A 13,510-nucleotide genomic window follows, 5' to 3' on the forward strand; every position below is an offset into this window, starting at 1 on the left:
TTTTATAACACATGGCTAAATTCAAATGTCCAATCAACAAGGAAAGACAACAAATAGAATCAGTTTTGTGACTATTGAGTTCTATGATGAAGGTTTTTTTTCTATGAACATCATTAAATCATAAAGAAACTTCGTGACATTTAATGTCTACAAATCGATTTACATGTATATAAATATAAATTGAAAATAAAAAAAATGACAATAAGGACTTGTTTTCAATAAAATTAAACGCTGATGCTTCTTGTTTTTAGTTCAGTTTTATTCATTATACATTTACTCTACCTAAAGATGAATTTGTTTTCAATGACGATGTTTCGAAGTTTTCCTCAACTTATTTCAACATGGAATCGACATCATTTGAGCAACCCTGCCAGTGATTCTGGAAAATCAGAAGACACCTACCTTACCAATCCAACTACTTCATAGTGCGACCTTTTTAATGGAGTCTGATTTGCTAATTTAACCTATAGTTGTTTGTGTATTCTTCTATATAATGTTGCTTATGATGTTTTCTGTTTCCTTCGTGTAGTCTAAATTGGATGTCGCTGATCACTAATGTCCTATTTCTCTAATCCTGGTCTTCTCGCCTTTTATTTTCTAGAATGTATACAATGATGATCTTACCTTCAGATGTTGACTCCATCCGCGATGCTGTGTTCACAGAGTCTCCAAACAAACAGTATCGAGGCATTGTTAGACCAACAACACCAGCCACAACAGGCCCTAAAACAATACATGATTTATCGGTAAGCTGTACTTTCCTTTGTAAATTGCCTTTGATCTTGTTGACAGATATTTTTCTATTTCACGTACATGACAAGATTTTCGAAAATATCCGTCAAAACATTTGGAATAATCGTGATGTCATTACACCTTCTTCAGAGTTGGTAATGAAAAAGACGGCATTTTAAAAAAAAAGTTTGAAGTCACTAGATTTGTTTGTTTTAAGTACATTAAGATATAAAAATATAAAAAAGCAACTATCAAATAATCAACAAAAAATGATAGTTACGTTCGATTTTGATACTGACAATACCTTGTGGAGCATATCCCAACTCGCGCTCACTATTCCACATTATATTATTCTATATATATATTCTAGCATGAACAAAGCAACTTCAGCTAAAAAATGTTATTTCTGTTTAAAAAACAAATTGTCTAACGATCTAAGTAATTGGAACACATTTATAGGTTTTTCATTTCAGACAAAATATATTCATTTGGTAAACGCACAAATTTCACATGCACATGTGAATGTATAATGCATTTGTGAAAAATAAAAAAAGTAAAAAGTAGCATTATTTAAAAGGTAACTAAATACCAATTAATACAATAAAAACGTGTTAAAAGGAGAAAAGGAGACCCAAAATTTTGTTTTGACCTTGCGGTTTTCTTTAGGGGTGAATCCCAAAAGATTTGAGTCCAAAATATACTGTCATTCCAGACGAAAGCAAGTTAAATGATTTTTTCAGATTGTTCTTTATATGTAAGATCCAATAGGTGAACATGTAGGTGAATGCTACATTCAGTGTTATTGCCTTTTAATGACAAAATAGAAACAATTCTTCTGTTAGCGCCTACAACTTACCTGTGTGTATTCCTATTCGAATTTGCAACGGTCTGTTCGATAGGTGACCTATGACAAAGTTGTTCACACTTTCTCTGATATCTAAGGCCATGTCTGATATTTCCCTAACATGTTTACTACCATTTCTTATTGGCAACCCTGAGACCACCATATACGCATCGCCAATCGTCTCTACCTGAAAGGTGAATTTACTGATATTGAATGGAATACACATTCCCTTAACACCATATAGCTGCCCAATTCCCATTTCCAATAGAAAAAAATCTAAATTTACCTTGAATTTGTTATATAACTTAAATTATATATTTGTAAATTCTTCAACATTCAAACTATTTTTTAAATCACATTAAATGTATTTTTTAAGTATATAAATATCTTTTATTGCGGTATCCCTATTCCACATACTAAACCTATTTCGATCATCCCCATTCCTCACCCAAATCCTCCTGTATGCCTTGTTTCCACATATAAATTGTCACTTTCCAAGAGTTATCGTTCTTGATTTTGTTTGATTTAGTTTATTGTAGTGGGAGATAAATGTATGACTTTCTCGAAAATACAGATGTGAATACAAATATGATTATCGTTATGTAAGAATATTGCATATGTAGACTGAAAAAGCATTGTATGTTCGGCGGGTTGTCTATGCCATGAATCACTTTACCTTTGGCAGTGTCTGTGGCCCTTTTCACAAAAAATCATATGAGTAAAATTAGTCGTAAGTTATGACGTCACAATACTTTTATTTACTATGACGTCATAACTTACAACTAATTTTACACTTACGATTTTTTGTGAAAAGGACCATTGAATTTTATTTTGGACCTTTGCTTAAGTACTTGAACAATAAAACCTAAACCACAAACGTTATTTCATTACCTTGTAGACATCAAATTTACTAATGATTTTGTCAAAACATGTGTATAAATCATTCAGTAGGTCCACAACCTAAAATTAGAAGGCAAGAAAAAATAATACTTGAGACATTCCTTATTTAAATTTCTACTTGTTTAGTTATGAATTCTTCTTGTAAATTATTTTTATTTGGATTTCGTTCTCTCTGTGTATTTGTTTCTAATGCTGCTGACTTCATGTTTCTCATTGAAACACATGTGAATTATACCAAACTTTATTTTATTTTTTAAAAGCATGATACATTTGTATTTTCATTATGAATGTAAGTGAGATTTTAGGAATGTCTTTTCTATTTCTCGACATTTGGGTGCCCAAGTAAGCATTGGATGACACATGATAAAAAATATTCATCTATTTCATATCACAAATGCATTCTTTCTCTAAATTGAATGTTGGTATTTTATTATCTGCAACGATTAAAGAGAAATAGATTGATTCACCTGAAAAAGGAGATGGCTCTTTATTTTGTGCAAAATTTGGTTTCTCTGTAAGTGAACTTCAAATCATTTTCTAAGCCATCCATGGTCAATCGTACATGTACTTTATATAGTATAAACATTGGGAAAAAATTCAATGTAAAAAATGTTGTGCTACTCATATCAGTTTGCCTGATTTTAACGTTGACAGCATCTTAAATATGAAGTTAAAGATTTTGTTAGGATAGTTTTCTTTTTCTTCAGTTGAACCTCCTGAAGCAAGCACATTATAAATGTCATACCGAACAAACAATTTCATTAAACAGACTGATATAAACTGATCTGCTGAGTAAAATGAAAATAAGTCATTTTTTGTGTAACTTAAAGTTATGACAAGAAAAAAAAACCATTATTGAAAAAAAGTTGGAATTCATTTAGATAAAACAGTGCCACAATAATCAATCAATAAAAAAATAGAAGTAAAAACTTTTTGAATATTTTTGGGTAATCAAAATGCATAATGAAAAACCTCCAGTGTTTTAAGACTCGATGCATGAAGGTTTTTAGGAAGACATCTCAATACCTACTTGCAGTGGTGTACTCATTGCAGCCAATGAGGTGAATCCAACAATATCACTAAAATATATCGTTACTGATCCGAACGCTTCTGGTTCAACACTATTTCCTGACGAAAGTTTTGCTGCTACAAAACTACAATAAAAGTAACGGTAACTACGTTTATTCAGGTATAATATAACTTTGTTTTCACAGATCAAAACTAAGACTGACATTTTATTCAATCAGACAAAAGGCAAACTGTAGACAACGATGTAAGATTTCGTATTTTTGAAAATTGTTATTTTACACTACGTTTCTGTCAAGGCACCAGTTTTTTAATGTTGTTAGTGGTTTTGAAGTCTTAAGTGAATGTTGAAAATTGAACGTGATACATCAGATAAACTATTTCACACAAATTTCACGCGATTTTCAAATGTGAATGAAGCTGTCATGTGAATTTAATGAGAACTTTTTCCACAAAATTCATGGTAAGTGAATTTCACATGAATATCGCACATATTTCACGTGAAATGCATGTAAATATTACTTGAAGGTGTATTCGCATGAAGTAAACCTAGACTATACGTAAAAATTAATAGAAGCGACATTCAAATATGAATATATTCAAATATTAATAATTATGGTTTGAACAGAATTTGATATCAACCCGTGTTGATTTCGTCCACTACATTATTTTTGACATATATATATATATATATATATATCATACACATGCAATATTCACCAACTTACGGAGGTAATAGCCTGTGTAAAAGTTCTTCTGCTCTTTTCTTCTCTTCCACATAAGCACGAGTTCTTTCGTTTACAAGTGACTCTAGGTTATTAGCGTACTGTTCCATTCTTTTCATCAGGTTGTCAAGGATGTTCTCGTCTTTTCCTCTATCATTAATGAAGTTTATAAAATTGTATCAATATATCTTAGAAAATTGCTTTATTTTCATTTTATCTGCATGTAATTCGAATGTAATTAGCACATATCTTTTCGTGCATTATAAATGAGTTTTCGCATCTCCACTAAGACACTTCATACCACACTTAATTCAATGTATATGGAGTAACTATCATTAAACAGGACTGCAACGGTTTCGAAAACTATAGAACCGATTAAAAGCGCGTGATGCATTAATTCTAATAAATTTTATTCAAAACAAAAATTTTAAAAACAAAATCAATTAACAGAAGCCGAATGTTGTAATTGACAACCATGTTACTTTGTCATTTGGATATCGTCAATTTGTCAATTTCACTGAATGAGGGTCTCGAAGACGAACAAAAGACACATTTTTTTGTGATTGAAATTTAAAGATTAAAGATAGATCTTTCAAATCGGTGTGTAAAATTTGTGTAAATCATGAACTTGATATGAAGGACTTTTATATATTGTGTGAGTAATTGGTCCATTTTGACAAACCGACAAATGAAAAATAGTTTTATCCTATACATACACACTAATACGTTTTATAAGCGATGCTGCTACTTTAAAGGTTGGTCGATTAAGAGGGCTTTCGCACCAACATTTTTCCATCAAACTCGCCAATTCGGGACTGCAAGCATCCTCAGATAGTTTTGGTCTGAACGGCCCTTCTATACCAGGTGGGGCCATCACTTTTGCAATTATTTCTATTCATAGATGGAAGATATAATGTCATAAGATTTTTTTTTAAACATGAGTGTGTATTTGCTAAGTATGTCATTTTATATTTCATTCAATTGAAAATGAAGTTTGATAAAATAGTATATATTGATAATTATAAAATATTAAAAGCATAATAGGATACTTTCACATAAAGATACAATTTCAAAAACTGAGTGCATGTCCTTTTTCATAAGTTGCAAATAAAACATTAAAAGAATACAATGAGAAGGAATGTTTTGTATATTAAATGGGTTACATGTATGATATAATCATACCTTCGGATGCTAAATCTATACATTCAAATGGCTCACAGCGCATGACAATTTCATGACAGATGATACCAAAGCTGTAGACATCACCCCTAGCATAGTCCTCTGGTAATAGTCTAGTTTTAGAGTTTATATTGCGAAGTAGCTCTGGTGCTGTCCATAAAAATTCTGTGAAACCAAAACATTATGCTTTTAATATATGTTTTTGGTCATTTACGTTTGTTACTTTGTATGTATTATTTTGATTATTTTATGTTCTTTGTTGTGTTAGTCTGTTTTCCATGTCTGGTCTTTGTCCCTGTATAACATTCTTTTGATTTCCACCAGAATGTTGGTTCCCTTGGTTACTCTTTGACACCATTTATTACTACGGTTGAGACAATTCCTTGAAATATAATGAAACCTGTAACAACCGAACATGGTATAAAACAGTTTGAACCAGACAGTTTTGATTCGTTCATCTCGATTTCAATTCATTACGAACATGTGTAAACCGACAAACTGAACAAGTTCTGCACAACAATAGGGATTCAGTTTTGAGAGTTTTCACTGTATCTGTTTACACCAACCATTTAAGTAGCAGTCTCTGTAAGAATCATGAAAATTCTGTATTATGTGATACACCAAAATAAGGCTACACATTTTTATTTTTTGTTATTCAGTTGCTTTGTAGGTCTGTATGACGAAATATTCATTCCAATCTGTTTGCTCTTAGGAGATAATACACTTTGAAAATTGTCATTTACAGAGTTATCTCCCTTAATATTGAATAGTACAGTACATTATATATAATATTTATTTCATACGAACAAGGTTTGTATGGAAAACCACATGTTAATTTCTGATTATTATAACATTTTAAACAAAATATCCAAAATAAAAAGATGTAGACTATCCAACCATGAATCACATTTTGCATGATTCTACATAAACAAAAACGTTTTAAGGTCATCACCTATCACGTTATACAGAATGACGATTATGATTTTTTTTTTGGCACGGATTAATTTCAATTAAATAGGTCTTAATACGATAGAATTAACACACATTTTGTGACGCAAAGGAATTTCTAATTTAATTAATCTCATGCAGAAATGTGAATTAAGCTATATTTTTAATTAATGTTACCAAATATGTAAATATTCACAAAAGTAGCAATTAAGATACATGATAGTTACTTACTGTTTTTGTTGTATGTGTTCGTTGCGATCTGGCTTTGTTTGGCCATGTTAAATATTGTAAAAGGCCCGTAGTCTGTCAGTTTTAACATGAACCGACTGTCAATCACACAATTTGAGCTACTCAGTCGACCGTGAAATTTGACAGGACTATCGTGGAGGTACATCATTCCCTGTAGTAAACAAATTAAAACAAAATAAGTATTGATTGATTGGTTATATATCTTAACGTTACCTTGACAGACATTTCATGCATTTCGCTCAATTCTCAAAGACTGTTTTGTACTGGTCAGACACGCTGAAACATTTTTTATGTACTAGAAAAAAAAATCAATACCCAGATAGTATTTGTTTTGTAGACTTTTATTTCATTTGAAATACAATACAGTTTTAATTTCTTGTCAAGCAATAAAAGGGATTATTGTTTGGTGTATATGGGATGGCGAATCATGAATTGAGAATTTGTAAGTAAGATACGTGGGAATGGGAGTAAGGAGTAATAGCAGGAATTTACTACATTGAGGAAGAATTTCATTATCTCGATCACATTCAAGTCACAAGAATCCTATGGTAAATAGCCGGGCTAAAAGTATCTAATTTTGCCTTCAACTGACACAGAGCTAATTAAAAAAAAATATCTCACCGTAGCCTTATTAAAATGATAAAGAGTTCTATCAATTTGTCCTCTATATAACCAACAAACCAACTCAATATCAACACTTACTCCGACGATATCTCTGAGCAAAGAATATCTGAATGTCCAATCTAGTTCAATGTCGTCGTTTTCCAGAATATCCTAAAAAGGTGACAGACAGATAAACAAACTCAATTTCTATCAAATAATTGTTTACAAGTAATGATTTTTAATCACAAAATATAATGAAATATATGAATATGTGTTTTTTATGTCATCTTTTAGCATCACACTTATTTATTTTCTTTTGAAGCAATTGGAGTAAGATCGCTCATTCTTAATTTGACAAACAGTTCCAATTGTATTTCGCATTACTCCTGTTTTATTAGAAAAAAACATTTAAAATGTGTAATAACTTTTTTTTTTAAATTAGAGTGGTTGACGTTTTTGTTGTTATTCTAAACTTAATCTGCATGGATTATATATTTTGATTAATCGTCCAAAATTCACTTATTCTCTTTAAAAGTACATAGAAAAAATATTACTTAAGGGTCATACTATAAAACTAACCTGAAGACTTCCTCTTGGGCAATACTCCATCAATAAAGTATTATTTCCTGGCTCAATAGTAGCACCAATGAAAGCACATAAGTTCTGATGATGTAAATGTTGTAGCTAAAAAAGTAGATTAAATTTTAGTTATAAAATTATTTAAAAGAGTAATCAAGGGAACCAAGGTTATAGCGGTAATCAAAAGAATGTAATCCAGGGACAAAGACCAGACATGGAAAACAGACATACACAACAAAGAACATGAAGTAACTAAAGTCATACATACAAAGTAATAAAAACAAATGAACCAAAATACAAATACAAATACTTATATATATATCTAACATCGTGGGGAATTTTTCAAACCTTTCTATACGTTTCTTACATTATCTTCCCTGTATCAATTTGATCCGATGGAGCAGTGTAGCGAATAGAGTCGTCTCGTTTATATATATAAAATGAGGTTTCAAATATAACTTGATAATTGATAATTATTCAATAGGATCTCTCTGTGTCAACTACGTGGAAGTCGATGAGCATCTGTGACATTTACTTCCGTGAGGACGGTCTCGGGCTAAAACAAAAGAAATTTTCCGGCGGAAATGTATATTAAACATGTTTATCGTTCTATAAGCGAATACCTGTTTGAATTCCAGTAGCAACTGTCTATTTAATTCAATCGTCTTCATTTTTAAACGTCTAATTGCCACGGTGTTTCCTCTACAGATTCCAGTTTGAGTAAACAACTGTTGTGTTCTTGAAATTGATGCCTAAAAAGATGATATTGTGATAGAGTAATGCATACTTGATTGAATTTCGGTTTTTCTTACTGTATATTTCCTTTTTATATTTGATGGATGTCAATACAAAATTACGAATTTGACATCAGTAATACAATATCAGTTTTGTGATTTTGGTCATTTTTTGGGGCTTAAAGGGACAACATAGCAAAATCTACCTGGTTCAACTGACATTTTATTTACAAATTTTCCAGAAAGAACTGAAATGTTCAAAATGTAATGGATATTTTTATCATTTACATGGGCATTTATATTTATGAATCGAAGTACTATTGAAAAAACATTTTGATGATATGGATGTTTTGTCGATGTTCTAGTTTGTGATGGATAAACGTTGATCATTCTTCCTTTTTTTTAAATTGTGAAATGTTCCTTTCATTGATTTCTATGTCTATATTTTTACTTTTCACTTTCAAACTTCAGATATTGTTATAACCACTATTCATTGTTTTATATTTGTACCTGACTAGAATCGTTTGCTGCGAGATTAAGTGACATCCGGGACATTGAAATCAATGACCCCTGTTGTCTGTTTTGTTTGGTAAGTTGAACCTCGCTCCATTGTACCAACCAAGTCATTTGCCCCAATTCATTAATATGCTTGATTCTCCTGTTCAAAAGAAAATTGATGCTTGGAAGATGGCAAAGAGTACATAAACATGGCTATATGTACAAAGAGAGTTGTTAATTAAAGGAAAAGTAGCCTTTGTGCACTTATTATGTTTCCCTTGATCGGTTGAACTGCAACGGCTTATTGTAATATAAACGTTGTTTGTATTTCTATTTCCTTTGAACATTTCATGTATGTTCGGAACCTTTAGTCGTTAATTTGGTAAATAAAACTAAGAAAACCAGCGTTGATTAACAATTTAATGTCAAGTTAGCATAACGGTGAGATACAATTGATATACATAGTAACGTATTTGAAAGAAAACACTAAAAAGCTAAAAAAGGGACTTTTAATTATTTATAAAACCTGTAAGTGTGTTGTCGTAAATCATTTTCTATAATATTGTTAGCATAGAGTGTGTAAGTCTCGTGATGTTGTGACCCCTTCATTTCACGAGAATGGGTCCTAGTCTACCATTCAAAAGCATAGAGATTTTTCATTTAGAGAGCGTTGAGTTCAGTGTTGAGGGCAAACAACTTTCTGTGTAAAAATACCAATAAAAATGACAAATAACTATTTCTTCATGATAAATGAAGTAAGAAAATACACTAAAATACAGATCGGTCTTCGGTTTTCAATACGTTCTACATCGCAAATTCCGTTAAAGAAAATGAAACTAGAACGAGACTTATATACCCTATTTGCAAGGTCTGCATGGAAAAAAAACTAGTACACATTTATTTTTTCAGAAATAAAAGGAATTTGACATTTTAATGCATAAGGCCAATCATAAAAATAATTGTTTTGAGGAAAAAATATAAATGCTTCTTTTCCAACTCTTCACACGACATCTGTTATGATATTTGTCATAAAATACTTAAGTAACAAAGAATGTCTTACTTTCCCTTTTCGTGACCATGAAAAAAATATAATTTGATTATAGCATAACATTGAAAGTTTGTTTTAAAGTTCTTAGTATCTATGGAATTCAAGCCAATTAAGGTAAGCAATTACCGTTCGTAGGAATAAATCAAAACAGAGAATCAATACTGACCGGAAGTAACGTTCGGAATAAGATGAAATTCCCATTATATGGAACAAGAATAACCTTCTGTCAGACGTTTACTAAGTAAGAAACAGTTTTATTCAGGAACTGTAGGAAATAGTACAGTTTAGTGACTATTTTACGGTTTCTCTTACACTTAGATTATCCTATGAAATAGTAGTCAAAGTAAAAATCAGGCAGTTGGTACATTATACAAAAATTAAAAAAAACAATTACTATATTACAATTATTAATTCTATAAAATGCATTCACAATAACACACCCAATTTAAAAAGTAACGTGACACAGACAACAGTGTCGAGACTAATATCTACACACCCACAAATTGATGTGCAAAAGCATTACATCCTTGAATCATGCAATATCAACAATTGAATTATTATTTCCTGATTTCAGGAGACGTATTGAAGACTTCCTGGTCCTGTGATTAATGTATTATACATTTTTCTTTATTGTTTGCCTTGGTGTAAAATTGAATAAAACTAACGGTGCTGAGATAACGAAGGCATTTTGTACTGGTTATATAACAAATACAAAAATCTGACCTCGTTCTGCGGTATAAATTCCTTCAAAAATACAAATTTTCACATATTTTCCAAGGTTTGCAAAATGTTTTGAGGCATAAATGTTTCCATGTTCTTACATTGATTTATTTCGATTCCAATAGGACCAGTTTTCTTTATACATTTGATAAGACACAGCCTATGTGTTGGAGCAGTATTCTGTTACGTTTTCGGTAGTTAGTTCAAACTTATCTATGAAATGAAAAAAAAATCTTCATATGTCTTTAATGTTAAACACCGTTTTATCAAGACTGTGGTCTAAATAGCTTTAAAGCAAGTCATAATATAATCTTTAATAAGTACTTTACCTGTAAACAAAAAAGAAAACTAAGGCTACAGTCAGGAAAACTCCAAGCAGAACAAATATTAAAACATACGTCAGCGTGTTGTCGGAAACTAAAAGCAAAACAACTAAGTTAGTTGTAAAATAAAAAGTCACAGAACTCGCGATATAACTGACTGCAAAGTAGTACTTACGATTAAGAAATTCTCAAAACTTAGCATATGAGCGTATAATTTAATTTCAGAAATAACACGATTAAAAAAGCACTGTCTATCATATCATGTACTGAACTATACCATGTAGCTGAAACGTCATCAACCTTTTTTGATTATCTACTTGCAATCTGTGATACTGAGAATAAATGTTGTTTTTTCACCTAGCTATTAAAAAAAACCTCAATGCCCTCGTGTATCAAATGATTGGGGTTATCTCTCTATTGACAAAAAATATAACAGACATTCCTTAAAAAATGTCCAAAACTTTGTAACAAAGTCGAATGTGTTATTTTTTAATCGAATACGGTAAACCTATACACTCTTTGATAACAAACTACGCATTTGTTTATTAAAACATTTGATCATTTTGACCTCACAGACAGTTACGAAAAAATGCATTGCACTTTATAGGTAATAAGGCAAGATAATGGCGAGTTTATACGACCAGCTTTTTAGTTTTGATCATATTCGGAAACTCTAGAAATGGTGCTTCCGAAATCGAAACGGTTATTTCATCTCCATGAACAAGATAATAAAGGAAAAACAACATTCGATCTTTAATCAACGGATATGAATTATACAGTTATACAACTTAATGAGGTAATTCAATATATCACATGAATTGAGAATTTACAAAAACCATGAGTTGCAACGTAAGTTTCTCTTCTACTCTTTATTTACTACAGTGAAACCTGAGTAAACCAAACATAATACAAAACTAAGAACCCGTCTAAACAAAGGGTTTTGTTAAGTTATGACAGGTGTTTGGTTAATACAGATTCAAAACGTATTGAAACTGTACAATGAGACGTTAAAAATATTTAAATCAAACTTCCTTTTCAGACAAAAGGTTTGCTTTTGTTTGGACCAAGCTCCAAAACAGCATCCGACGTTCGAAATTCACTCTTGACGCTGCAACCAGCTCTCTTATAAAATGCAAATATCTTGTAAAGCCGAAAAAAGTGACTGATCTTATGAGATGTTATCCAATTGTATAATTGTCGTGATTTAAATTACGCCCGAGAATTTCGAAAGGCCTGTCTGCAGCGGATAGTAAGAGAGGGGACGAACGTCTGTTGCTGTGTGGACCTTTGGCTTGGACAGGGGTGCTTTCCATTATACGGTTCGTTCTATTTAAACCACAGATTCGTGTTACATTATTGGTTCGTATCCAGTGGTTCGCGTCAGTCGACGAACAAAACGAACTGGTAATATTTGAGAAAGTTGGTTCGTACCGCTTAATGGAAAACAAGCCACGTGATCGGCTTATACGGATTTAAAACATTTTAGATCCTTTGGGATGTTTACTGACGTTTGGTTTACACAGTTTTCTGTTTTATATGGTTCTGTTTATACAGGTTTTATTGTATAGAGAAGTTTTATAAGTTATTATGCAATAATCATTCAGTTTAAGTTTTTTGTAAGAATCAGGCAAAATGGAAAAATTCAGAAACATGCACATATTCAAATTAAACTTTCAAAATAGTGGTTTTTTACATACCATGTTTCACAACTGCCTGACCCTTACAGAGACCAACACTTAATATTTCTGCAACACATATATTTTTAAAGTAAATCAAAAAGTTTTACAATGAACAATCAATTAATGTCACTTCCTATACCAATATCTAAGTTTAGTATTTAACATAGAAATTCGTTCGATAAATATGATTCCCCTGTCTGGAATATTTTTTTTTAGAATTACAAACAACGAAAGAGTTATTGATTTGGACATGCCGAAGTAATTGTACATCAATTTTACAATCAGTTGTAAAAATAGTTTTGACATACCAAGAAGGCAAAGTTCCCCCCTAAAACCACACACCGGAGTATCAGGGGGCAACCCTTTCCTCCAAGTTATAGAAACACCAGGTATAGGTTCGTATTTTAATGTAGCTCCACGAAACCGTCCAACCAACTGAAATAAACAAAAACATATGTGTATATAGTTGTAAGTACGACAACCAGTACTAATTCAAACTTTCTCGTGACTGAAAGTGAATTGATCAAAACATTTCAACTGAGGACTTCAATGATATTCTTGATATGTATATTATAGAACAGCATCCGCATCCTTAAGATAGACGAAGGAATTCTATGCACGCTTGAAACAATGTTCTTCTCGAATTTTAAATCACGCTTTTGACACGCCTTCGTCTTGCAAGCTTAGAACTGATTTGCAATTTCCCAATAGTACAAAAACATG

General features: G+C 31.4%; 1 protein-coding gene across 2 annotated transcripts in view; it reads right to left on the reverse strand.

Annotated features, from left to right (window-relative positions):
* LOC148617022 (atrial natriuretic peptide receptor 1-like) overlaps window positions 1-13,510 on the reverse strand; it is a 45,466-nt gene that overhangs the window by 2,281 nt on the left and 29,675 nt on the right. For both annotated transcript variants that reach the window (XM_088584278.1, XM_088584280.1), the window contains exons 8-21: window positions 13,096-13,222; window positions 11,115-11,202; window positions 9,030-9,177; window positions 8,409-8,537; window positions 7,786-7,890; window positions 7,306-7,377; window positions 6,586-6,754; window positions 5,410-5,571; window positions 4,944-5,118; window positions 4,231-4,377; window positions 3,507-3,630; window positions 2,468-2,536; window positions 1,589-1,763; window positions 625-723 (exon numbers count right to left, since the gene is read on the reverse strand). In XM_088584278.1, coding sequence (XP_088440404.1) covers window positions 625-723; window positions 1,589-1,763; window positions 2,468-2,536; window positions 3,507-3,630; window positions 4,231-4,377; window positions 4,944-5,118; window positions 5,410-5,571; window positions 6,586-6,754; window positions 7,306-7,377; window positions 7,786-7,890; window positions 8,409-8,537; window positions 9,030-9,177; window positions 11,115-11,202; window positions 13,096-13,222 — 1,789 coding nt within the window. The remainder of the gene's footprint in view (window positions 1-624; window positions 724-1,588; window positions 1,764-2,467; window positions 2,537-3,506; window positions 3,631-4,230; window positions 4,378-4,943; window positions 5,119-5,409; window positions 5,572-6,585; window positions 6,755-7,305; window positions 7,378-7,785; window positions 7,891-8,408; window positions 8,538-9,029; window positions 9,178-11,114; window positions 11,203-13,095; window positions 13,223-13,510) is intronic.

The sequence above is a fragment of the Perna viridis genome, chromosome 5, assembly GCF_037379345.1.
Source record: "Perna viridis isolate PV_CMFRI_1.1 ecotype Kerala chromosome 5, ASM3737934v1, whole genome shotgun sequence".
Classification (NCBI taxonomy): Eukaryota; Metazoa; Mollusca; class Bivalvia; order Mytilida; family Mytilidae; genus Perna; species Perna viridis.